A 25,420-nucleotide genomic window follows, 5' to 3' on the forward strand; every position below is an offset into this window, starting at 1 on the left:
CAAGGTCCCTAATTCTACCCGCCTCATTACATAGCACCAGAACAAAAGAATGCAGAATGTAATGTTTCAGTCATTGCCAGGGTGAATGATCAACTTAATACATTTAACACCATTTGGAAAAAGCACTGGAAAGACAGACAATGCATTTGGTGGTGGACTCCAATGTCAACAACAGTGGCTCAGTGCCTGAGTGCAAAAGGTCAGGTTGAAGTGCTTGCAACCATCCTTGGGCAGAAATGCAGAGGGGATGATCCACTCTGATTTTCTGAGCTTTGTAGCATCACAATTGCCAGTATTTAGCTAATCTGATTCCTACGTGTGATATCAATAAAACTATGAACAGATAAAGTCTATGGATTCCAACATACTAGCTATAGAAAATGAGAGATCCGGAACTAGCTGAGTCTCTAGCCAATTTGTATGGTGCACTTACAACATTGGCATTGACCTGAAAGTGAAAAATTTGCCCAGTTATGTCCTACCTGCAAAAAGGACAAATCTGATCCAGTCAATCATCATCCCATCAGTCTACTCAAATCAGCAGCTAAGTGACAGGTATCACTGATGACACTATCAAATCGTACCCAACTGGGTTTTGCCAGTCAGCTAGCTAGCTGAGACCCAATTATAGCCTTGGTGCAAAAGAGGCCAAAAGGCCAAATTTCCAGAGGCAAGGTGAGCAAGTACCTTTGACAACATGTGCATCAAGGAGCCCTAGTAAAATTGAAATCAATGGGAACCAAAGGGGAATAACTCTTTACTTGTTGGAATCACACCATGCATAAAGGAAAATGGGCATGGCTGTTGGAGGCTAATCATCTTAGCTGCAAGAATCACTGCTGGAGTTCCTCAGGACAATGTCTTAGGACCAATTAACTTCAGCTCTTTCCATCATTCCCTCCACCACCAAGGTCAGAAGTGAGAATGTTCAGTTCCATTTGCAACTCCAGTCTAAGACAGCATTTCAGGCTTTGGTTGATTAAAGGCAAAATAACATTGCGCAACACAACATTGCGCAACACAACCTCCTCTTAACATTCATCAATTCCCCTACCATCAATATCCTGAGAGTGAAAAGTCACCATTGATGAGAAACTTAGAGTAGCCCCAAGCATTGCAAATGCAAGTCAGAAGCTGTGTGTAACTTGCCAAAGCCTTTGACTACCTACAAACCATAAATCAGGACTGTGATGGATAATTTCACCTTGCAGTTCCAAAAACCCACAAAAAGCTCAACACTATCCAAGACAAAGCACTTCATGGGCAACTCTCCACAACTAGTGGGACCCCATGACTGCAGCGTACACCATCTACCAACAAAGTACACAGCAGCAACTTGCCAAGGCTTCTTTGACAGCAGGTGCATGGGAACACCATTGCCTGCGAGTTCCCTTCCAAATGACACCACCTGATTTAGATACATCACTATGCCTTCACATTGCTGGGTTAAAATCCTGCGAGTTCATATCCAACACCACTGTGGACGTATCTGCACCACAGACTATGGCAGGTGAAGGAGGCTCATTACCACCTTCAATACGATAAAATGGTCAAATGATAAAGATTTTCTATTTTTTTCCCCACAGAAAATTTAAGCACAGAGATTTATGCTCAGAAGAGTCCATTGATCCTTTACTAATCACTGGAATAATACATAATGACATTCAGAATTTAAAATCAAACTGGATCACAAAAATTACCTCCATTTCATCAATTTCATTTTTCTGATTCTCTATTGACCCTGGTGGGTGATTTCCATCTCCGTGAGCTGGCTCTTCCTGGTCAATTTGCATCTTACTCTGAAGAGAAGAAAAAAATTTCAGCTTCACAACCTCTCATTGCATAAACAAACATCATGCAGACTAGTAGTTGTTTTGATCAGGGGATGGGGGAGATTGCAATAGGATCAAAACTTTAATCCTTAAACCTCAGCAGTGAGCACATTTGTTCAAACTCAGTACTAGTTTTGGTGTAGAGCATTTGTCTCAATCTACATTAATCCACACAAGAGTTCCAATGTTGTTGATGTGTGCAAATACAGAACAAAGATCAATAACATTCATCTACAAAATCAGAGAGTTAAGCAATCATGCGCCAATGCACACCAAACCAAGACGTCCATTTGTTCAGGTAGGGAGGATGCTTAGTAACTTTGAGGGAAAGGTGGATTGTTTGGTTTTTAGTGGTGGGGGAATAAGAAGTTAGGACTTAATTTTAGCCAGAAACTAGTGAATTAATACTATTGCTGAACTGATAACATTCAACATCATCACAAAGACGATCTTTTTATGATGGATAATTCCACTTGTCAAATTGCATAGTTAGTCAAGAATTCAAACAGCGGCCAGATATAAACATTGTTCACAAAACTATTCATTAAGAGCAAGACAATACAAGCTAAGAATACCTCATCTTCTTTTAGATTGGTCTGGGATTGCTGATCAGTTTCCATTGGAACATCATCTGTCTCTTCACATTTCTGCACTTCCACCAATGAGGCACTGGATACACTGAAGACACCATGAATGTTAACTCGTACTTTCACTTTCACCTTGGAACTGGACCCATCAGTTTGAGGAACCACTTTCTGAATGGTAAAGTAACCTAAATAATAAAATGAAAATTTACTAAAAATTTGTACACCAAAGTGCTCTCCCTCTTCATATTAATATCGTATGTAATAGCTTCAATATTACTAGAATTTTCATAGAGAATAAAAATTTCAGGTCCAGCTTAACTAGTCTCCGAGTATAATTACAGTTCTCTTCAATACACATTCAAATCCATGGGAGTTTACTTTTGCTATTCAATGTCTAGATATACAACAGCATAATCTGGGGTGGATAAATAATTTTTAAAAAAATATTCATCATAGGATATGGACTTCATTAGCACAGCCACCAGTGTTTACTGGCTATCCCTGTGGTACTAGTATGATTCGCCTTTATGAATACAACTGAGTGTCTTACAACACTACATCTGAGGAGTAGCTTACTTCAGTTAAGAGGCAACCATATTATTGTGGATCTGGAGTCATATAATAGGCCAGACCATTATGCAGATTTCCTTCCCTGAAGGCGAATTAGGTGCGTTTTTAGGACAACTGCTAATTTCATGGTCATTACTATTGCGGATATTAGCTTTTAATTCCGCATTTAAATTCTACAGCTGCAAGATGGATTCTGAACTCACGTCTCAGGTCATTGGACCGTCCTTTCAATTAGATTCCAGTAAAACCCTCATTTGATAGTACCAACTAATTGGCTATGACTATTCTCACAAGTGTCCTCACATGCTAGTCTATGCTTCAGAGGGTGGATTGATTAATACTCTAGTGAGAGGATATGAACACAAGAGCATCCATTAATAATAAATTACACTTCTAAACAATGCACATTAAATACCTCCTTGCAAACAATGAAGTTACACAATGCTGTCCTAAATTTTCACCCAAATTAACACTTCATTTTGGTCAACCTCCATGGCTGAATAAAACAAAAGATGACTTTGGGCCTGGATGGTTCCTTAGGGTAGGCTGATCTGAGCCATACATGCATTAGGTAACATTACTAATCTATTTTGAACATGCATCTCTTCATTGTTATTGTGGCTTCCTGGAACAAAAAGGTATGGCGGCAGTTGTAGCCTAACGTCTTCCCTACTTGGAAGTTGCACTGCAGAACTACCAAGTCAGCCTATTACATCCATTGACTGCGTTTTACCCTCCCTACATTATCTCCCAAGACTATAGTTAGTTTCAGGGTGAAGAATGTTATAGCAATTCAGTAAGCCTGGATGATTTGTAAGGACAGGCTTCTGGTGCATCCCATTGTTTGAAGAGAACATAACTAGTACACTGCTCATCATATTCACCCTCTATGTACCACACATGGCAATACACTGGACTTTGGCCCTTTGTTCATTCACATTAACTTTAACTCAACATTTCACTACAGCACTTGCTTGAATGTCCTACAGGGAAATGGATGAAAATATTGAAAAGTAAAGTGTTCTAAGTCAATCGTTTTAAAAGTATGGGAGAAGCATGAAAGTACAGTTTGCAGAGATCTTTAAAGATTCTCTACCTAGCCCCAAGAAACTATACCTGAGCCTCATGGACATCCATTAAACTCCAGTATAGTCTTAACATCCGCCAAAGAACCTTATTTAAAATGTGGAAACTTTCCTCTCAACATGAAAACTGCATTTAGAGAAAACTCAAGTATTACTACATCTCACCAATTTTTGGGTCAGGATAAGGTAACTCCTTGGGACAACTGTAAATTGCTTCAAGATTGAAGGATTCTTTCCTGTAGAAAGTAAGAACTTTGGAGAACGGTGCTGCATGGTTCTTGGGGAACACCTCACAATCACTGAAAAAAAAATTAAAATCAGTATTAACTTTAATATATTATTCTCCAAACAAATTCACTGAACTGAGGAAAATTACATGTAATGATGGTATAAATGTTATTACAGAAGTCTAACAACAAAATATTTACATGCAATATACTTTAGATCTCAAAAATATTTTTTCGCTCTTTGGTTAACTTAATGTAAGAAAATTAAATCAAATAGTTGCTTGAAATCATATATAGCCTTTAACAGAGAATAAAAAAATTGACACTGAGCCAAAGTGGATCTTCACAAGGGTGGATTTTAATAATGAGTATCTTTCAACTTAAGCTGCAGGGGTGGGGGGAAGAGAGAGAGGGGGAAAGAAAAAAAAAAGAGAGGGGGAAAGAAAAAAAAAGAGAGGGGGAAAGAAAAAAAAAGAGAGGGGGAAAGAAAAAAAAAGAGAGGGGGAAAGAAAAAAAAAGAGAGGGGGAAAGAAAAAAAAAGAGAGGGGGAAAGAAAAAAAAAGAGAGGGGGAAAGAAAAAAAAAGAGAGGGGGAAAGAAAAAAAAAGAGAGGGGGAAAGAAAAAAAAAGAGAGGGGGAAAGAAAAAAAAAGAGAGGGGGAAAGAAAAAAAAAGAGAGGGGGAAAGAAAAAAAAAGAGAGGGGGAAAGAAAAAAAAAAGAGAGGGGGAAAGAAAAAAAAAGAGGGGGAAAGAAAAAAAAAGAGAGGGGGAAAGAAAAAAAAGAGAGGGGGAAAGAAAAAAAAAGAGAGGGGGAAAGAAAAAAAAAGAGAGGGGGAAAGAAAAAAAAAGAGAGGGGGAAAGAAAAAAAAAGAGAGGGGGAAAGAAAAAAAAAGAGAGGGGGAAAGAAAAAAAAGAGAGGGGGAAAGAAAAAAAAAGAGAGGGGGAAAGAAAAAAAAAGAGAGGGGGAAAGAAAAAAAAAGAGAGGGGGAAAGAAAAAAAAAGAGAGGGGGAAAGAAAAAAAAAGAGAGGGGGAAAGAAAAAAAAAGAGGGGGAAAGAAAAAAAAAGAGAGGGGGAAAGAAAAAAAAAGAGAGGGGGAAAGAAAAAAAGAGAGGGGGAAAGAAAAAAAAAGAGAGGGGGAAAGAAAAAAAAAGAGAGGGGGAAAGAAAAAAAAGAGAGGGGGAAAGAAAAAAAAGAGAGGGGGAAAGAAAAAAAAGAGAGGGGGAAAGAAAAAAAAAGAGAGGGGGAAAGAAAAAAAAAGAGAGGGGGAAAGAAAAAAAGAGGGGGAAAGAAAAAACAGAGAGGGGGAAAGAAAAAAAAAGAGAGGGGGAAAGAAAAAAAAGAGAGGGGGAAAGAAAAAAAAGAGAGGGGGAAAGAAAAAAAAGAGAGGGGGAAAGAAAAAAAAGAGAGGGGGAAAGAAAAAAAAAGAGAGGGGGAAAGAAAAAAAAAAGAGAGGGGGAAAGAAAAAAAGAGGGGGAAAGAAAAAAAAAGAGAGGGGGAAAGAAAAAAAAGAGAGGGGGAAAGAAAAAAAAAGAGAGGGGGAAAGAAAAAAAAGAGAGGGGAAAAGAAAAAAAAGAGGAAAAAGGACATAAGGGATCATAGAATCTATGGCATGGGGACAGGCCCTTCCACCCAACCTGTTCCATGCCAACCAAAATGCCCATCTGAGCTAACCCCATTTGCCTGCAGTTGGCCCACATCCCTCTAAACCTTTCCTATCCATGTATCTGTCCAAATGCATTTTAAATGTTGCCAATGTCAATGGCTCAACCATTTCCTCTGGCAGCTCATTCCATAAACGCACAATCCAGTACAAAAAAATGTTGCTCCTTGGGTTCCCATTAATTCTTTCCCCCCTCAAATTAAACCTATGCCCTCTAGCTCTCCATTCCCCAACACTGGGAAAAAGATTGAGTGCATTCACCCTATCCACGCCTCTCATGATCTTATACACCTCTAAGATTACCCCTCAGTCTCCTGTGTTCCAAAGAAAAAAAGTCCTAACCTATCCAATCTCTCCCTATAACTCAATCCTGGCAACATCCTTGCAAATCTCTTCTGCACACTATCCAGTTTAATAACATCTTTCTTATTGCAAGGTGACCAAAACTGAACGCAATACTCTAGATGCGGCCTCACTAATGTCCTGTACAACTGCAACATAACTTCCCAACTTCTATACGCAATGCCCCGACTGAAGGCCAGCATGCCAAAAGTCTTCTTCATTGCCTTATCTACCCACGACTCCACCTTTAGAGAACCATGCATACAAACTCCAAGGTCCCTCTGCTCCATGATACTCCCCAAAACCCCACTATTCACTGTGAAAGTCCCACCTTGATTTGACTTTCCAAAACGTAGCACCTCACATTTATTTATATCGAACTCCATTTGCAATTTCTTGGCCCACTTCCCCAACTGATCAAGGTCCTACTGCAATTTTTGATAACCTTCCTCCTCCGAGTCTACAATACCACCTCTTTTAGCGTTTGCCATCTGCAAACTTACTGATCATGCCTTGTACATTCTCATCCAAATCATTAATATAAATAACAAACAGCAATGGGCTCAGCGCAGACTCAGGTCACACCATTAATCACAAGCTTCCAATCCTTCCACCAATACCGTCTGCTTCCTATCATCAAGCTAATCGTATATCCAATTTGCAAGCTCTCCCTGGATTCCATGTGAACTAACCTTCCAGAGCAGCCTACCATGTGAACTTCAAAGGCCTTACTGAGGTATCAACTATGTCTACCGTCCTGCCCTCAACCATCTTCCTAGTCACTTCAAAGAACTCTAACGAATTTGGAAGGCATGACTTCCCAAAGACAAAGCTATGCTGACTACTCCTAATCAAACCCTGCCTTTCTCAATGTCTGTATATCTTTTTCCTCGGAATCCTCTCTAGTAACTCATCAACGCCAGAGGTTAGGCTTACTGGTCTATAATTGCCAGGTTTTTCTTTGCAGCCCTTCCTAAATAACTCATTTACTATCCTCCAATTTAGTCTCGAGGTGCCTTGCCCAAGGCTAACAACGATGCAAACATCTCAGCCAGGCCTCCCGTAATTTCTTCTCTAGCCTCAGTGTTCTTGGATTATCTGGTCAAGGCCGGGAGATTTATCCACCTTTGTACATTTTAATATGTCCATCACCTCCTTTACTGTATTGCGAATCGTCCCCATTATATCATCACTAACTTTCCCAGGTTCCCAAGTCTTTGTGTCTTTCTCCACAGTAAATACAGGAAAAATATTCATCGAGAACCTCGACTATCTCCTGCAGTTCCACAAATATGTCCACTTTAGTCTGTGAGGGGTCCTATTCTCTTTCTAGTTATTCCTTTTCCTCTAATGTACTAAAGAATCCCTTTGCATTCACCATAATCCTCTCAGCCAAAGATACCTCAAGCCCCCTCCTGATTTCCTTCTGAGTATAATCCTGTATCCCCTGCACACCTCCAGGCAATCCCTTGATTCCAGCTGCTTGTACCTGAACCATGCCTCCTCCTTTTTTCTGGCCAAAATCTCAAAATGCTTTGTCATTCAGGGTTCCCTACTCCTGCCAACCTTGCCCTTCACCCTAACAAGAACATACAGACCTTGAACTCTAGCTATTTTACTTTTAAAGGCCTCTCACTTTAAACACGTCCTCAAACAAGCTCCTCTCTATTTGCAAGCTCCTGTCTAATTTCATCAAAATTCACGGCTCCAATTCAGAACATGTACCTATGGACCAGTTTTGTCCCTTGCCATAATTATTTTAAAATTAATAGAACTATGGTCACTAACCCCAAAGTGGTGCCCCACCATCACTTCAGTCACATGCCCTGCCTTATTTCCCAAGAGTAGGTCAAGTTTTGCCCTTTCCTGAGTAGGACCTTCCACATACTGCCTGAGGAAACTTTCCAGAACACACAAATTCCATCCCATCTAAGCTCTTAACACTATGGCAGTCCCAGTCTATGTTAGGAAAATTAGAATTTTCTACTATGGACAACCCTATTACTCCTGCAAGCCTTCCCAATCTCCCTGCATATTTGTTCTTCTGCAAAGAGGTATAGATAGTGAGCATTCAAGAATTTGGCAGACGGAATATGACAGAAAATGTGGAATTGTCCACAGGGATAATAAAAATGTAACAAATTATTTAAACAGGGAGAGATTACAGAACTCCAGGATATGGATGGCCTGGTAGATAAATGACACAAAGTTAATATGTAGTTGCAGCTAGTGATTAGGAAAGCAAATTGCAATAAATGAAATAATTCAAGGGGAATGGAATGTTAAACAGATGTTTTTGTCACAGTTGTAGAAGATATTGGTGAGCCTTATCTGAAGTAGTGTGTATAGTTTTAGTCTCCTTATTTAAGAAAGGACATAACTGCATTGGAGGCAAAATGAGAAGTTATTCTGTAAGGACAGACAGGTTGGGCCTCATCCACTGGCGTTTAGAAGATCCTAAAACACAAAATCCTGAGGAAACTTGACAGGGTGGATGCTGGAAGGATGTTTCCCATTGCAAAAGGGATGAGAACTGAGGGACACCACCTTAAATAGGAGACTAATTTTTGAACAGAGGAAGATTTTTTTCCTTTCTGAAGGCTGTCAGTCTGTGGTACTCATCCCCAGAATAGAGGAGGCAGGGCATTGAATATTTTTAAGGTTAAATTAGATAGATTCTTGACTGACAAGGGTTAGAAAGGAAAGTGGATTTCAGACCACCATCAGACCAGCCATGACCTTATTGAATGCAGAGCAGGCTCAAAGAACCAACTGGCCTACTCCTGCTCATAATTCCTATATTAGTAGGTAGAGAAGCATAGGGAGGAAATTTCAAGAGTGCAAAGTCTAGATGATTGAAGGCACAGTTTCCAATGCTAGTACAAAGAGAGGAAGAACAGAAGAGAGGCTAATTATGGAGGAACAAAGAGCTCTTAGAAGGGTTGCCAAGTTGGAGAAAGGTAAGACAAGTGGAAAAGGTCATGAGAGATCGAAATAGAAAGATGAGAATTTTAGGTTGGAGAAGTTGGGGAAACCTGGAGTGAATGTAAGATAGCGAACACAGGGGTGAATGCAGGCAGAGTAGTTTTGGATGAGATGAAGTTGCCAAAGCATGGGGAAAAGGAGAGTAGCCAAAAGAATACTGGAATAAGAATCTGGTGATGGCAAAGACGTGGTTTGTAATAGCGAAGTAGATAGGCTGAGGCAGTATTAATGTTACAGTAGTAGAAGCAGGAGAATGTTCTGATAGAACAAAGAGTTGGAAGCTCAGCCCAGGTACATAGGATCAGGAAGGAAAGTTAGGTACCAGGCAGAATAGTGACATTAGCATGCCTTATTGCCAAACATAAGTCTGTCCAAGCCATTGAAGAATAGCAGGAGAGAAACAAGATACAGGTGTGGGTTCTGGACTAGAAAAGGGGAAACCGTTTTGGGAACACAAAAAAAAAAATCACTGCAGGTGTAGGAAACCAGAAAATGACAGAAATACTCAAGAGGTCCAACAGCATCTGTAGAAAGCACAAATCAAACATTAACACTTACCCTTGATGCTGCTAGACAGGAGTATTCCAGAATTTTATTTTTAGTAAATCTCTTGGAAAGATTAGCACTACAGGCAGGGAAAGGAAAAGGAATGTGGTGGAGGGAGCTGAGTGGATGGTTACAGTTTTGGTTACATGAATTCCTTGTACTTAGTGAGGCTGAAAGGGTTTGAAAGTGGAGTGTTGATAGTGGATAGGGGTTACTTATTTTCTGGTATTATTCTGGAATATCAAGTGGTTTGGCAGAAGAATAGTGAATGCATTTGCAGAGAAATTCAGGAATTAATTGATAGCTTCTGCTGCTGATTAAGAAAAAAAATGTACAGACCACAAGTTCACTTCTCATATACAACAGATTACAGGACAACTTTATCACCCTAGTTTCTTCACTTTTGTTCTCTGGGACTTGTTAAGATACGGTTCCAAGATTGTTGACAGCCCTTTGGTACATCACCTGAGAGTCACAAGAGCAAGGGTCAGGCATTCCAACTCAGGAGCCAGAGGCAAGCTGATTCTGCCCTTACTGAAGGATTTGCAGTACAGGTTGAGGGAGCACAAGAACTGTGCTCATATTGTCTCCAACACTATCAACAGATACCAGGCATTTAAGCAATCTAAACTGTGATAACAGATGATTATTGTTCTACCTTTTTCTGTTAATGCAATACAAAGACCCCTGATAATTGTATGTGGGGAACTGAAGAGACTTATAATTTCAGACACCCAAGATGCAAGATGCTAAATGAAATGGATGCTTACCCAAGCCCTTCCTCAGCAGGAGAATTCCACCTCATGGAAATTGGAAACGGAACCAAATCTGTGATAGAAAATTCCCTCACTTTGAATGCAGGTGAAAGAATGGCACACTAGAAAAAGAACAGAAAAGAAGAAAGAAAAACCTTAGATTGTTTTGCCTCAGGCCAAAACAGTCTGCATAACTGGCACTCCCCCCAGCACAGCTGCAGCAATGTGCACCATATACTAGATGCACTGCAGCAACTCAGCAGGGTGTCTTCCTATGAGTACATGTAGCCCTTGGACTTCTGCCACAATTGATTCCTGAGATCTGCATTGTAGGTAGAAACTTTGCAAGTCAGGACTGATTTTCCCATAGAAACAATGTTATAAATAGGTGACTGGTTCTTGAAATCACTCACGGGATGTCTAGCAGTTTTAAGTGCTCTCAACTCCAGCCCTGTCAAGTCGCACTTTCCAATCATTTCCTACCACCAGAAGTTAAAGCAGCAGATGCATGGAACACCACCACTAAATCCTCCTCCAAACATCACCACCACCCTGACCTGGAAACATATTGCCATTCCTTTAATGTCACAGGATCAAAATTCTTGAACTCCCTTCCTGTCAGTACATGTCCTAGGGAGGAGATTGAAGGGACTGGGCCTATATTCTGTAGATCTTAGAAGCATGATCTCATTGAAACGTAAAAATCTTCCAGCTCTCAACAACGTATATACAGCAAAGGATGCTTCCCGTGACTGGGTAGGGAAATGGATGGAGGGTGGTGGTCTAGAACCAGACGACACGACTGATGAAGAAACAGGCCCTTTAAGACTGTGTTGAAGAATTTCTTCTGAGGGTGGTAAACCTTTGGAATTTTCTACCCTAGACGACTTTGGAGACTCAGGCATTGAATATGTTCAAGACAGAGATCAAAGAATTTTTGGATGGTAAATACATTAAGGCATGTGGGGAAAGAGAAGGCAAACAGCATTGACATACATCAGCCATTATCTAATTGAATGGCAAAGACAGCACAAGGGGCCTGAGTAGCCTACTCTGCTTCTACAAGTAAATTCTACTGATTAAAAACTTGCTACATTTATAGGACTTTAAATAAATAAATAGTTGATTGACCAAGACAAGATTCACATGCGGCAGATCAGGTAGTCAAAAGCCCAGTAACAAAGCAGCAATGAACACATCTCCATCAACACAGAAACCAACTTTCAACCAATTTGATATGCTTCATGGATATCAAAATATAACAAAGAAAATGAATTATGGGGTAGAGTTCCTGCTTTGACAAGAATGTCTTCGGCTCATGTTTCTGCTTAGTGTATTGCAGAATGTAAATATCTTATGAACTAGTGCAATTGGGAAGCATTTGAATATTCAACATATTAAAAAATGACAACTTTGTGCAGTTTGAATAATACAGCTGAAAATTTGTTACAAAAAACAAAAACAATTTAAATCAAGCCGCCTGGAGAAGACATTGCATTCTTTCCATCACAAACCATTTTAATTAGATTAGTTATGTTACGGAGGATTCAAGGATCAAAATTAGAACTGAATAGCCATGCAAAGACATAATTCTGACTGAAATAGAAAATTTAAGTCACCTGGATTTAGATTTATTTTTCTACACTAAAAATTTAGAATTTGTATTCCAAATTAGATTCTGTAAACATCGCTTCATAAAAATGAACCACAGTTCAAATTCTGTCTAATTCTTGATTTCTAATCAAGTGGAAATGAATAATTGCGAGCAAAATGCAGCAATTATTTTTACTTTCTGGTCATTGCATACAGCAATTCTAATGAATATTCAGGAGGGGAAGAAAAGCTGACAATATTCAATTTTAAATCAAACTAGAACACTACTTGCTGAATAACTGAAAATCTGACTTAAGTAGTGGCAAAAAGAGGGTCTCTGCTTTAGGAACAACAATACACAACTGGAAGTAGACGTGTGAAGTCACTACTTTCCAAAATCTGAATTAGGATATAAAGATTTATATCTGAATCAGTTCACTAATGCTCCTCTGGACCAAGAATGCTGCAATGCACCAAAAGCATGTTGTCAGGGGATGTAAAATGCATCATAATCCTCCATTTTGGCCCAAGAGAAAGCAACTGCCAAAGTTTAGTTTGGGAAAATGCCAATGGTCAAGAGCACTGCCAAAACTCATGAAACTATACAAGAATTTGTACAGGCAACAAGTTGAAAAATAATTTTTATTTCCAATTTCACCAGAATCTTTTCTACTTCAGAAGGCCCAGCTCCTCCAATTTATGAAATCCTACCTCTGCAATACTACTGCAAAAAGTAGCCCGAGGATGGTTAGCTTATTAGGGCTTTAAGATTGATTTAAATTTTAAAAGATTTGTTGATCATTTCACCAAAGCTCAAGTAGCTGCATGCCACCAATCAATCTATTCTCTTACCAATTGGCTCAATTCACCCTTTTCAAAAAAAAAAATGGTGTGCAGGCTGCCAATCCGGACGTCAGCCATCTGACCTTATGGGGTGAGCTCAAAGGTGGGTGGGAAGGTGGTAGGCTGGGGATCCACACTATTTTATGCCTTCCTGCCAGAAAAATACCCAGTAGGGACATGTAGAATCCAGTTTATGGTGGGGATATCACATGCATAAGCCTTAACCCTCCCAAATCATAAGCAAAGCACACTGCTTATGGGCATTCTACCTCAACACCAGGGATCCAGGTTCAGTTCTGGCCTTGGGCAATTGTGTGGAGTTTCTCATTCTCTCCATGTCTGTGGGGATTCCCTCCTACAGTCCAACAACATATAGGTTAGATGGATTAGCCACAATAGGGGCCTGGGTATGATGCCCTTTTGGAGAGTCAGTGGAGAGCATGGATTGAGTGGCTTCTTTCTGCACTGTAGAGATTATGTGGTGTTAGAGTCTAGTCTGTTTACAGAAGTTTTATTTTTGTACTTTTAATTCTGAGAACTAAATTAATCTTCACAATGTACCCCACCTGTCAATATCATGTAATAATAGTCACTAATATTCTTTTTAAAATTTGGTGATATTCCCATGCTTTAATTAATGGCAGCAGACACACCAACAGGATTTAATAAGTTTTTTTTGCTGAGTTAAAATGATTTTACAGCACTGATACGGCCATTTGGACAAACAGGTGTAAGAATGTCTTATCCTACATACATACCAATCCAGAGTAGGATGTTCCTTATAGTTCAATCTGCACTAAAAATGATCCTTCAACTCAAATATTTCTTTGATACAAAATATTTTTAGTGGCAGGACATTCGACATAAAGATGAACTATGAACCAAAAATAATAGATACTTCTCACCTGCAAAGCACAACCACGTGCTACAGCCTCATCTGCATTTAAAGTTGTACTCAGGGTTTTCCCAAAGAACTTGGTAATTCTTTCTTTAACGGCAGGGATACGAGTTGCTCCACCAACAATTTCAACAGCATAAATATCCTCTCGCTTAAGTTCTAAAGGGAGGAGAACCACTTGTTACTGAAGGAACGTGGTAGCATTTTTACAATGTTTATAGTACAAGAGTAAGAAACGGACAAAAATAAAATGTTCCATTCAGAAAGAATTTCTTTAGAATACCTATAATCTATTTAAAAAATGTAAAAAAAAAACTTAAGAATTCATACTTCCCAAGACTGAGTTCTGATGTCACTTATACCATGTGACAGAATCATTGTAGGGGAACACTTTCATTACCTTTGGTTCCTTTAACGAAATTGTAACATTTTCATCAAGTTGGCTTTTTGGGGGAAAGGCTCAATTTATTTCAGAAATACTTACATGACATACATATTTAAAGAAACTATGTTGTTTAACAGGACAGACTTTTATATTTAATAAAACACAAATGCATAAACCAAAAGAAGCTAGTCAAGACAAGATATTTAGGAGAAAATAGTCCCCCCACCTTTCTCAAGATGTTATCTTTTATCAAGGAGCCAATTCCATACTGAATTGGAGGCTCTTGAGCATTCGCTCAAGTTGTCATTTGGTATGCATGAGTCAGGATAGAGGGTACCGGCCACTATTTCACTGCAATACTGATTTAACACGCAATTGAATTTAACATCCATATTTGTACACATCCACATCCAGCAGGTCCTTGGTCTTCCCCATCCCAGAGGTACATCAAATTTAACAATCTCGGACAAGGTCAGATCAGGGATCAAATCTAGGATTTTTGTCTGCTTTTGGAGATATCTCCATGTAACGTCAAGAGCAATTAGATCAACAGTTAGAAGAAAGATTTTCATGGATGCTTTTTCAGAATATTGAACGTTTTAGCACAATAGCCAAGATAGAGACTACCCTATGAGAAATTAGAAAGATTGGGCAGGATTTATTTGTGTCATACATAGGCTTACATTAACACTGCAATGATAACCAGCCCCTTTAACATGCTCTTCCATTCAATTAGATACCAGCAGTTTTGCATTTCAACACTATTTACACACCACTGTTTGATGGCTCTAAATATCCGTACAACAAATTTTGTTAGAGCGATACAGCAAGGAAACAAGCCCTCAGCCCAACCAGTCCATGCTGACCATGGTACTCTCCCAGCTGGTCCCAATTGCCTGTGTTTGGCCCATATTTCTCTAATCCTTTCCCATCCATGTACTTAAGAAAATGCTTTTAGAATGTTGCTATTGTATCTGTCTCAACCATTTTCTCTGGCAGCTCATTCCATATATGCTTCACTCTCTGCATGAAGAAGTTGTCCCTCAGGTCCCTTTTAAATCTTTCCCCACCTCACCTTAAACCTCTCATTTTCAATTATCCTACGCTGGGAAATGGTGTTTATCCTGTCTCGGCCCCTCATGATTTTATACATCTCAGTAAAGGTCACCCCTCATTCTCCTACATTGCAAGGAACAAAGCCAACTGGCCTGGTCAACTGCTCCATTTAACTCAGGCCACTAGTCCTGCCAACATTCTCAAAGTTTTTTTTGCATTCTTTCCGGTTTGACAATGTCTCTTCCATAATGGGGTGACCAAATCTGTACACAATACTCCAAGTGCAGCCTCACCAACGACATATATAACTATGAGATAATGTCCCAACTCCTATATTCAATGCCCTGACTGATGAAGGCCAGTGTGCTAAACACCTTCTTCACCATCCTGTCTACCAATGATGGTGCTTTCAACAAACTACATACTTGTACTCCTAGGTCCCTCTATTCCTCAACACTCCCCAGGGCCCTACCATTCACAGTACGAGTCCTAACTGGTTTGACTTTTCAAAATGCAGCAACTCATTTACCTGCATTGAAATCCATTTGCCAATCTTCAGCCCATTTCCTTAAATCAAGATCCCCCTGTAATTTTTGGTAAACTTCTTTGCTATCAACGATACTGTTTCATTTAATATCTGCAAACTTACAAACTATATCTTGTACATTCACATCCAAATCATTTACATGAGTAAGAAATAACAAGGGTCACAACACCGATCCCTAATAAATGCCACTAGTCATAGGCTTCTAGTCCAAGAAATAATTTTTGGCCATCACCCTCTGCTTCAAATAATTGAGCCAATTTTGAATCCAATTTGCTAGCTCTCCCTGGATCCCATGCAACCTAACCTTCCAGACTAGCCTGCCATGCAGGACTTTATCAAAGGTCTTGATAAAGTCCATATAAACATCTACGCCCTACCCTCATCCATCCTTTTGGTTACTTTCTTGTAAAACTCTGTCAGTCATAACTTCCCATGCACAAGGCCATGCTGACTATCCATAGTTAGACCTTGACTACCCAAATGTTAAAAGCTCCTGAATTTCAGAATCCCCTCCAGTAACTTACCCACTATGGATGTCAGGCTCTTTGGCCTGCAATTTCCTGGCTTGTCTTTGCTACCCTTCTTAAACAACAGAAGGATATTAGCCACCCTCCATTACTGTTATTGCAGTACTGAAAATTTCAACTGTCCTGGCATTCACTCCAGACTTCTGTTATCGTGTGGAAAAGTGCCACTTCAGATGCAAAATTATAATTCAAGATAACGTCTCGTTGCCACACCCCACCCAGAGGAATTAGATTTTTTTTTACGTACACTACAAAACCCCTTTGGCAAGTACCTCTGTTGGTTCACCTTTTCAGTTCTTTATTCTCATAGGAATACAAGCCAAGTTTAATACAACCCTTTCTCAGAATTTAAGTTTTGATTGGAGAAAGTTTTATTGTGCAATTCTACATGAAAAACATCTGTCCATGTAATTATATAAAATTTCTGTTAGGCAAAGCGTATCAAGGGACAGGAACCAAAGCTGAGTAAATGGAATGAGATGCAGATTTGCTGTGATCCAACCGAATGGCAAAGTCAACTTCTGTGCCCGAATTATTTTCTCTTCTTCCCGATTCATTATTCTGGTAAATGCGTACTTCACCCTCTCAAAGACTTTCCTTAGTTGCCCAAAACTGAACACTATGCTAGATGGGAGCTGACATTCTACATAAACTGGATAAGTATTTTGAAAAGAATATTAAAAAAGTTACAGGAACAGGTTAAGGAAGTGGGATTAGAGTTGAAGTCTGGGACAAGTTGAAAGCTTTTGCCCCACAGGTGCTGCCTGAAATGCTTCCTTCAAGCATTTTCTGTTTTTATTTCAGATTTCCAATATCTGCTGCATTTTGCCTTTCTATAAGCTAAATAGACTCTTTCTGCACTGCAAATAGTGTGATTTTATAAATAATTAATGAAATATGTGTTGAAAACCCAAAGATAAGGATCACAATCTGCATTAAGTTATTTACTCACTGGTTTGTTCCATAATACTGCGAAGAGGAGCCTCCACTCTGGACAAAAGTGTACTGCACATCTCTTCAAACTGGGCCCTTTAAAATAATACAAAATAGAAAAAAGTGATAACATTTGAGAACTCACTGTCCTGTTACCTAGAATGCAAAAATATAGTCAATCCATCCACTCAAAAGACAACTAGTCTTAGTCTAACAACGCCCATCCTGCAGAATGATGTATAAAAAATGGCATTGTTTTGCTATAATTAAATAAGCAGAGCTAGCAGCAAATCAGACATTGTCTTTCAAAACATGCGTGACTTTATGCACTGAAAGAAAGCTTTTCAACTTTGCAAAACTGATTTATCTGAACACTTATGAAAACCCCAAAGTTTTAAGTATTTCCATGTATTATATGGTATCACAAATCAACAGGTACTATTTAATAATATCTGTAAAAGTAGGCAATTTCTCTACTTTAACATATAGTGGAAGTTCTATCCTCCAGCAAGACAAGGTTCATCCTTCAAACCAGGCCTTCAAGTAGCCCACACTAACTCACGCTAGGGAGTCAGTAGACTGTGCTGAAACCATTACATTTTGAGGCTGTATCATTTGAAAAAGCAATTAAAGTCAGATTGTTATCTAAACTTGGATCACTTAATATTTTGAGTTTTGTACAGCTGACAGTCATAACTGCATTGGGTTCCAGCATGGTGTGTGCGCAAGTGCGTATTTCATATAGCCCTGTTCACAAACTGATGATGTGGAGATGCCGGTGTTGGACTGGGGTAAACAAACTGATGGACACCCCAAAGCTCAGACTTGCCAAACACAAGTTAACTCTACCTCTGACATCCAGTTGAACAATATTACTATTTAGTCTTCAGTAAACAAACCTGTGAAATGATCTAGACAGCAGAAATGATCAACTTTTGAAATGACTTGTGTACTGCTCAAGGGCAGAACAGTGACAATGCTGATCTCTTGAATGTTATGATGTTTTAAGTGCCCAGTCAAGTAAAGGTTGTAAGATTTCAGTTATGTGTACTTTCTCCAGCATGGAGAAAAGTCAGGAGACAGACCAATTCAGTATGCAGTAAAAGTGTTGTTGATTTGAAATACAACACATCACCCCATCAGATACCAGGAAATAAAACATTAGGTCAAAGAGATAAGGCAGGGGTAGCACAGGCAAAATAAATATAGTGATATCTGCCCTCAGGTGCAGACCTAGGCAAAGATTTTCATTAGCCGTTGGAATTTTTATACACACTTGTTTTACCAAAATAAAATTAATTTGGGGGAGGAAAGAGAGAGAGAGAGAGAGAGAGAGAGAGAGAGAGAGAGAGAGAGAGAGAGAGATAAGAAACATACTTTATACATCTAAATGGGAAGACTTGCCATGCTGCCCCTAAATATTTAGTTCAGTTTATATACACACGCATTTTTACCTCAACATCATAACTAGCATTAGCGTTCTTGACTGTGTACAGCAACTGTGTAACCAATGGTTCAAGACAACCAACTAAATATATTTAAAAGAAAATGACGTAGTGCAGTGAGATACATCTTAGGTGAGATGACAACATAGATTTCATCATGTTTATTCAATTGTAATATGTCTATGCCCATTTACCAGCACATCTAAAGGACAACAATCCCAAAACTTCAATATTTTGTACCTGTTCAATGATCCAGAAACATCAATGTCATTCATGAAACACTCAATATTCATTGGTATGTCAGATGCATTGGCACTCATAAGTTTCTTCAGCTTTTCACATTCCTGGAAAAGCCGCATTACGGCTCGGATCTTTGATTTAACATCCAGTTTGTACTTCTTACTGAATTCTTCACAGAAATGATTGACCAAAATCTCATCAAAGTTTCTTCCACCCAAGTAGGGATCAAAAGCACTAGCGAGGACCTACAGCAACATAAATCTACAGTTAAATGGCAAGGAAAGAAAATTGCACATGCCAATATGAAATTAAAAAAGTGTTTTTTTTTGGAAGTGTACCCTTCATTTGTTCCAACAAGAGTGGACACACCAAACATCATAACCTGTCTTTCCAGAGATGCTGTGAACCACTGCATAATTTTATAATCAAAAAATCACCAATTAGAATATTGGGTTTTAATGCCAAAACCGCACCTCTGGATTATCTTGAAAGATGAATGTTTATATGCAGACAAACAGATGAACATTTTATCTCCCTGGTTGTGCTTTATTGCTTCAATTTTGGTGATTGCCAAAAATATAACTAACTAAATCTGACAACCATCAGTCACAAACACAACTTCACTTATTTTGTTTTAATACATGGCTGTCTGTCGTGGAGAAAACAAATCTCACAATACAGATGTTGCATGTCAATATCCTAAGTGCTCTTGTTGCAAACACTTACACAGTAGGAATATTTGACACTACACAATGCTGTTTAAGAAAAACTGAGAAGTTTGCATCAACTTACAGGACAAGATTGCAGCTCAACTTCAGTACACCATGCAGTTACACAAACTGCAAGATTCTGTTAATATTTTCCACAGATGCACAAGAATTAACCATTGGTTGACATACACTTGTGACAGGAATTAATAATTTGTGGGAGCCACAGTATTAAGTCACCATGGCATTAAAACCTCTTAGGCTCTTAGGCTGATTGGTTTTACCAAAATGACACTATTCTCCCCTGTATCTGGCAAGTTAGGGGTTCCATTCGTAGACACGCAGGGTAGAATAGGTGTAGGGTGATGCGGCGGCGCGGGCTCATTGGGCCGAAGGGCCTGTTTCCCGTGCTGGGTTGTTCTTTGTTTATTTCTGTGGTGGACTGCCAAATAGCCAACGAATTTGATCATGGTGACACATTGCTTAAAAGGCCTAGGTGCATTGATTATAGTTGCTAAATAGTTCCAGAAACAATGTTCACATATTCCCATTCGAAAAAGGAAAAAACATGAAATAAGTCAGCCATTTCAAGTTAGACTATGTTTGAAGTGGTTCTAATCTGAATTCAGTCACTATATAAATTGCACTATTTCCTTTAGAATAATAGTTAAGGCATCATCGCTTTTTAGCCCACCAACTATACAAATATAGTGCTGAGAATATAAAAGGCATTGGAAGTACTTTTCAATGATAGAACATCTTTGTCACTGTACTATGCTAGACAGTGGAGCAAGAATTTCTCTCAGAATACCTTTTCTACAGCATTACTTAAATGAAAGTAACAATTCCAACTAGAATCACCTTATTAAAAAAATGATTATTTCTGAGTGCAGGATCTTTATGTAGTGGAAATAGAGAAGCTGTTTCACTTAGATCCTATTATCAAGAAACGATCATTGTACTTGTTGCATAAAATATCAAAGGAGATTTCACACACATTAAAAAGAGTCTCATCTTACCTTTAGTTTTCCCTTATTGAAAGCACAGACTGAAACTTGAAATGCTGAGTGTCCCAAATCAACAAAAACAACGTTCCTTGGCTTCTCCTCAGGGGCTGGTAGGTCTTGCTTATATATCCCATAAGCGAGTGCAACTGCATATAAAAAAAGTTACAACTTAGTGCTCTAAAGGAAGTAATTTTAAATATAATAAGAATGCACTGAAGCCTGTGAATAAGGCAATTCAGACCAGTGTTGGCAATGGCTATAGCACTAAGGAGGGTAAATTTATATTCTTGATCAGCAAGTCAATGATCCTTACCAGAAGCTGCACACTAATGTGGATACTGCAATAGAACCTGTAGTTTCCTCATTACCTAGACTGTTGCTGTCTCTATTATATTCACAATGATCACTTGGATAAAGTACCAAAAAGGATGATGAATGAGATTGAACCCAGCACTAGCTCTGGCTTTTGAGAAAAAAAGGAAGTAAGCCTGAGAGTTTTTGCTTAAATTGCACTGGTTTATTTGATGCAACTGGTTGAAAACAATTTTAAGAACAAACTGTATTTGGTTCATTTCTTAGCTTCCATGAAGACTGGACTTCGTGCCAGTCTTAAAAACATCATGCCAAGTCTGCCAACAAAACTGGTCCCATAGTGAATAAACCACCAGCAGGAATTTCTATTGGTGCTTCAAAGATCAAGTCAAATAGGACTTTCATTTGCAAGGATACAAATATGTACATTGTAAAAGGTTTTGAATGATCTAAAACGTACTACAAAATTCATTCGTATACCCCAATTTAAGTAGAATTTAAGAAGTAATTTTCAGTATATTGAATTTGGATCACTCAGATGGCAGATTCACATTGAGCTTCTCTCTTGTTGTAAACAGATTAAAGTCACAGACAACTGTTTTGTGACTATCACATCAATTATATATTCAACAGTCCAAGTTATCCTGCATCAAGAAAGTTCCTAGAAGTCTTCTGAAGCATATATAAAACTCAGTTAGGATTCAAATGCTTAACAAATATTACTCATGGTTGCTGACATTATATAAAGTTGTGGGTGCAAGGACCTGTCCACAGAATCAAGGCTGCAATTCCAATGCAGTGCAGTGGAAATACCACATGCCAAATAGCATTGTCCCTCAGATGAAACACTAAACCAGTGACCTTAAAGGCACCATTCCATTTCTTAAAGGGAACTCTGTACTACTGGTATCTTGACCAAAATTCTTTCCTCAACCAAAACCAGGTAAAATAATCTCATTGATGTTGTGCATGCAATCCTGCAACACGCTAAAATGATTGTCTTCAGCCTACGTAGCAACATTACAATAATTAATTGTTTGCATGTGAAGCACTTAATGAACTTGAAAATACTAATCTCAAAAAGCACAAATGAATACTGGCATTATTATTTGCACAAGTTGCAAAGGGTTAGTAACAGATATTGGACAGCCCAATGGTTTGAATTCTATACAGTCATGTTTATTTTTCTCCTGAACATGCATACACTTTTGTTTTTTGCACAAGGCAATCAGAATGTGATTAATCCAGTACTATCTCCCATAACAAAAATACCTCATCAGACCCAAAAAAAATTAGTTATTACCTGAAGTGGTTTCATTAATTAGCCTTAAACAGTTGAGCCCTGCAATTTGTGCAGCATCCATTACTGATCTCCTCTCAGCATCTGTGTAGAAACATGGAACCTACAGGAAGTATAAAGATGATGAAAAGATGGCATCCGCCCAAAACAAACTACTACATATTATACTGCACAAAATTAATATTCTACTTTGGCCACTTACAGATATTACACAATCTAGAACAGGTTTCTTCAGGGCAGTTTCAGCTGTTTCCTTCAGTTTAGTCATCAACATTCCTGTCACTTGCTCCACACTAAAGCATCGTTCCTCTTCCATGTACGAAACCTTTTAAAATATAAAACAAGGATTTAAAACAAAAAAAAAGCAAAATTACTTTATTAAAAAATGCATCTTGGTCAGAAGCAGCTATTGTTCAAATATCTTCTTAAAATTGCAGAAAGAGGTGACAGGAAAATAACTAGCAATCGTGGGGGAAAGGGTTTGCATCTAAAATATTGCATTTCATAAAGCCCAACAGCACTTCATAGCCAGTGAAGTACTTTTCAAACAAACTTTTGCACCAGACACTCCAAGATGCCTGAGGCAGGTGGCCATTTTTCATGTGAGCTTTCTGCTTGAGGTTCTATCAGACATTAAAAGCATGCATTTCCATCAAGAGGTCACCCAAAAACAAACTATGGGGCAGCACAATGGCTAGCACAGTTGCCTCACAGTGCCAGGGGCCCAGGATTGATTCCCAGCTTGGGTCGCTGTGCAGAATCTGCACATTCTCCCCTTGTCTGTCTGGGTTTCCTCCAAGTGCTCCAGTTTCCTCCCACAGTCCGAATGACATGCTGGTCAGTGCATTGGCTAAACTCTCCTCCAGTGGACTTGAACAGATGCCAGAGTGTGGCGACTAGGGGATTTTCACAGTAACTTCATTGCAGTGTTAAATTTAAGCCTACTAGTGACACTAATAAATAAACTTTAATTACTGATCTCTTCCTTTTAGGGGCAAAGACCAATAGTATCCGTCCTGCAGTTCTGTTTAAAATCAGCTAACTTCGCATAGACTGGTGATTTAACCTGGATTATTCATGGTCTATATGACTCAGTTATTTCAGTACCTTAACTAGCTGAGTCACCAGCTGGTTACTACTGGTATGGTTTTAAATGTGTCTACCACATAGAGGGATGTGTCTGCACATCCTACTATGACAAGTTTGCAACTTTGGACAGACCATCCTGAGTTTAAGAGATTATGTGCACTGGATTTAGATCTGCAATGAAGGGGTTGGGACACTGCACTACTCTTAAGGAAATACTTACTTAAAAGCTGGTCAATAGGCTTGGGGATCCAAGGAGCATACTTGGGTATTTTCTATTTAAGAGCATCTGTGTATGCGCATTGAGGGGGGGGCTGGGGGTGTGTGTGTGTCCTGATTAGAGAACATGATAAATTTTAAAAATTCACAACACTACAACAAATACTGCAGAATACTCTGTCACTCAGGTGTGGTATTCACATGTAGACGAACCATTTCGAGCAAGTTTTCACTAACTATCCCAAATAAAACATTTTACTTAACTTTCACTGGATAATTTTTTAAAAAGTTATTGAACCAGTGAATGCTATCACTTGTCCAATTTTATTGGAGGAATTTCAGTTCTGTTTTGAAAATCTAAAAAGATAAAACCTAAATAGATTTGACAAAATAGAAGTTTAAAAAAAAAAGTTTTGAAGCTCTTTAGTGTTCAAGCTTCATCAATATGGAGGTAGCCATAACATATGAAGTAGTATTAGGAGCAAGAAGTACAATTTTCATTTCCATTCCATTCTACTGCTGAAGCACTGTAGTCAGAGAGTTTAATGACACTAACCTTAACGCCTGTGGTACCATTTGACATTTGGACGAGTTCATACCCAAGCTTGGGCTGTTCAGCTCTCACAAATGGATCTGAGAAAGCTCGGCCGTGGAACCTTTTAAATCCTTGTAAGGTGTTTTTCACATTGGACACTAGCTATAGAAAGAGAAATTAACATTTGATTCTCAATACTTTTAAACAATTAGTGCTACTTTCAAAGGTCTTGAATGAACTTGTCATAAATTCTTGTTTTTAAATACGAGGTGCAACTTGGTCTGGTTCTAATTTCATCACAAGTTACATTTAAGATTTTGTACAGGTTCAGATATTTCTAATACTACTTATGTTAACCCTTGTACAGGAATGGATAACTAGTTGCTGTAATTTCAAAATGCAGTACAATTAACTGTAAGGATTAAAATGTCTAGGATAATTACATGTACAAATCCAAAGGTGCAAGCAGTGTCTATCAGCACACAACACATTTAGGACACAGACAGCTAACAGAATGGGATTCTTTATCTCTTTAAAAGCAGAAAGTTCCTTGTACTGTGCTGGTCCTGAAGTGCAACTTTCCTGGCCTGCATATTTCACCAGCATATGAAACAATGCACTTACCCTTTCAAGTGTGATTTTGGCAATTACTAGCTTACTGAAATATTGTATCTTGTACTGACAACAGTTTGGAATTGTGAAATAATGTTTTCCAGAAAATCGTAAAATGTCAGTCCTAAATCAACATAATTCATCAATATTCATAGCAATTTCGTGAATGAGCTCTCATTTTTTTAAAAAAGTGGGAGGAAGTTTAAGTAATAAATTTTATGAAAATCATCTTTATACAAACATATCACAAGACAGTTGGCAATTAGCAAGATAGATATTTACTGATTGATAGCTTGGGACCTCACTCAACTGTATTAGACCTTGTAAAATCAGAATTTGAAACTGGTGCCCACAATCTTTGCACTTTACCCCCATCATTCTCACTCAGATTTTTTTTAAATAACTTGGGGAAGATCAAGGGCAACTGTTCCCTCAATAGCAACTTTCTTGCAGACCCTGACCACTGCCTCTGACAATTACCTCACTCAGTAGGTTATCTCTACTTTCTCACTTTAAAAATTATAATTATGCAGAGGCACCAATTTAGGGCAACAGGTGGAATATTTTTGTCCTGCACCGAGAACCTT

At 38.7% G+C, this 25,420-nt stretch overlaps 1 protein-coding gene across 1 annotated transcript in view; it reads right to left on the reverse strand.

The window, feature by feature from the left end:
* Positions 1-25,420, reverse strand: part of hspa4b (heat shock protein 4b) — a 62,502-nt gene that overhangs the window by 19,386 nt on the left and 17,696 nt on the right. Inside the window, exons 3-13 of the mRNA XM_080201382.1 lie at positions 24,243-24,383; positions 22,584-22,706; positions 22,385-22,484; positions 20,782-20,915; positions 19,056-19,300; positions 17,390-17,466; positions 13,930-14,081; positions 10,604-10,710; positions 4,240-4,373; positions 2,408-2,604; positions 1,701-1,799 (exon numbers count right to left, since the gene is read on the reverse strand). Of these exons, the coding sequence (XP_080057508.1) occupies positions 1,701-1,799; positions 2,408-2,604; positions 4,240-4,373; positions 10,604-10,710; positions 13,930-14,081; positions 17,390-17,466; positions 19,056-19,300; positions 20,782-20,915; positions 22,385-22,484; positions 22,584-22,706; positions 24,243-24,383 (1,509 nt within the window). The remainder of the gene's footprint in view (positions 1-1,700; positions 1,800-2,407; positions 2,605-4,239; positions 4,374-10,603; positions 10,711-13,929; positions 14,082-17,389; positions 17,467-19,055; positions 19,301-20,781; positions 20,916-22,384; positions 22,485-22,583; positions 22,707-24,242; positions 24,384-25,420) is intronic.

This window comes from Carcharhinus amblyrhynchos, chromosome 13 (assembly GCF_965287045.1).
Source record: "Carcharhinus amblyrhynchos chromosome 13, sCarAmb.v2.hapA, whole genome shotgun sequence".
Taxonomy (NCBI): domain Eukaryota; kingdom Metazoa; phylum Chordata; class Chondrichthyes; order Carcharhiniformes; family Carcharhinidae; genus Carcharhinus; species Carcharhinus amblyrhynchos.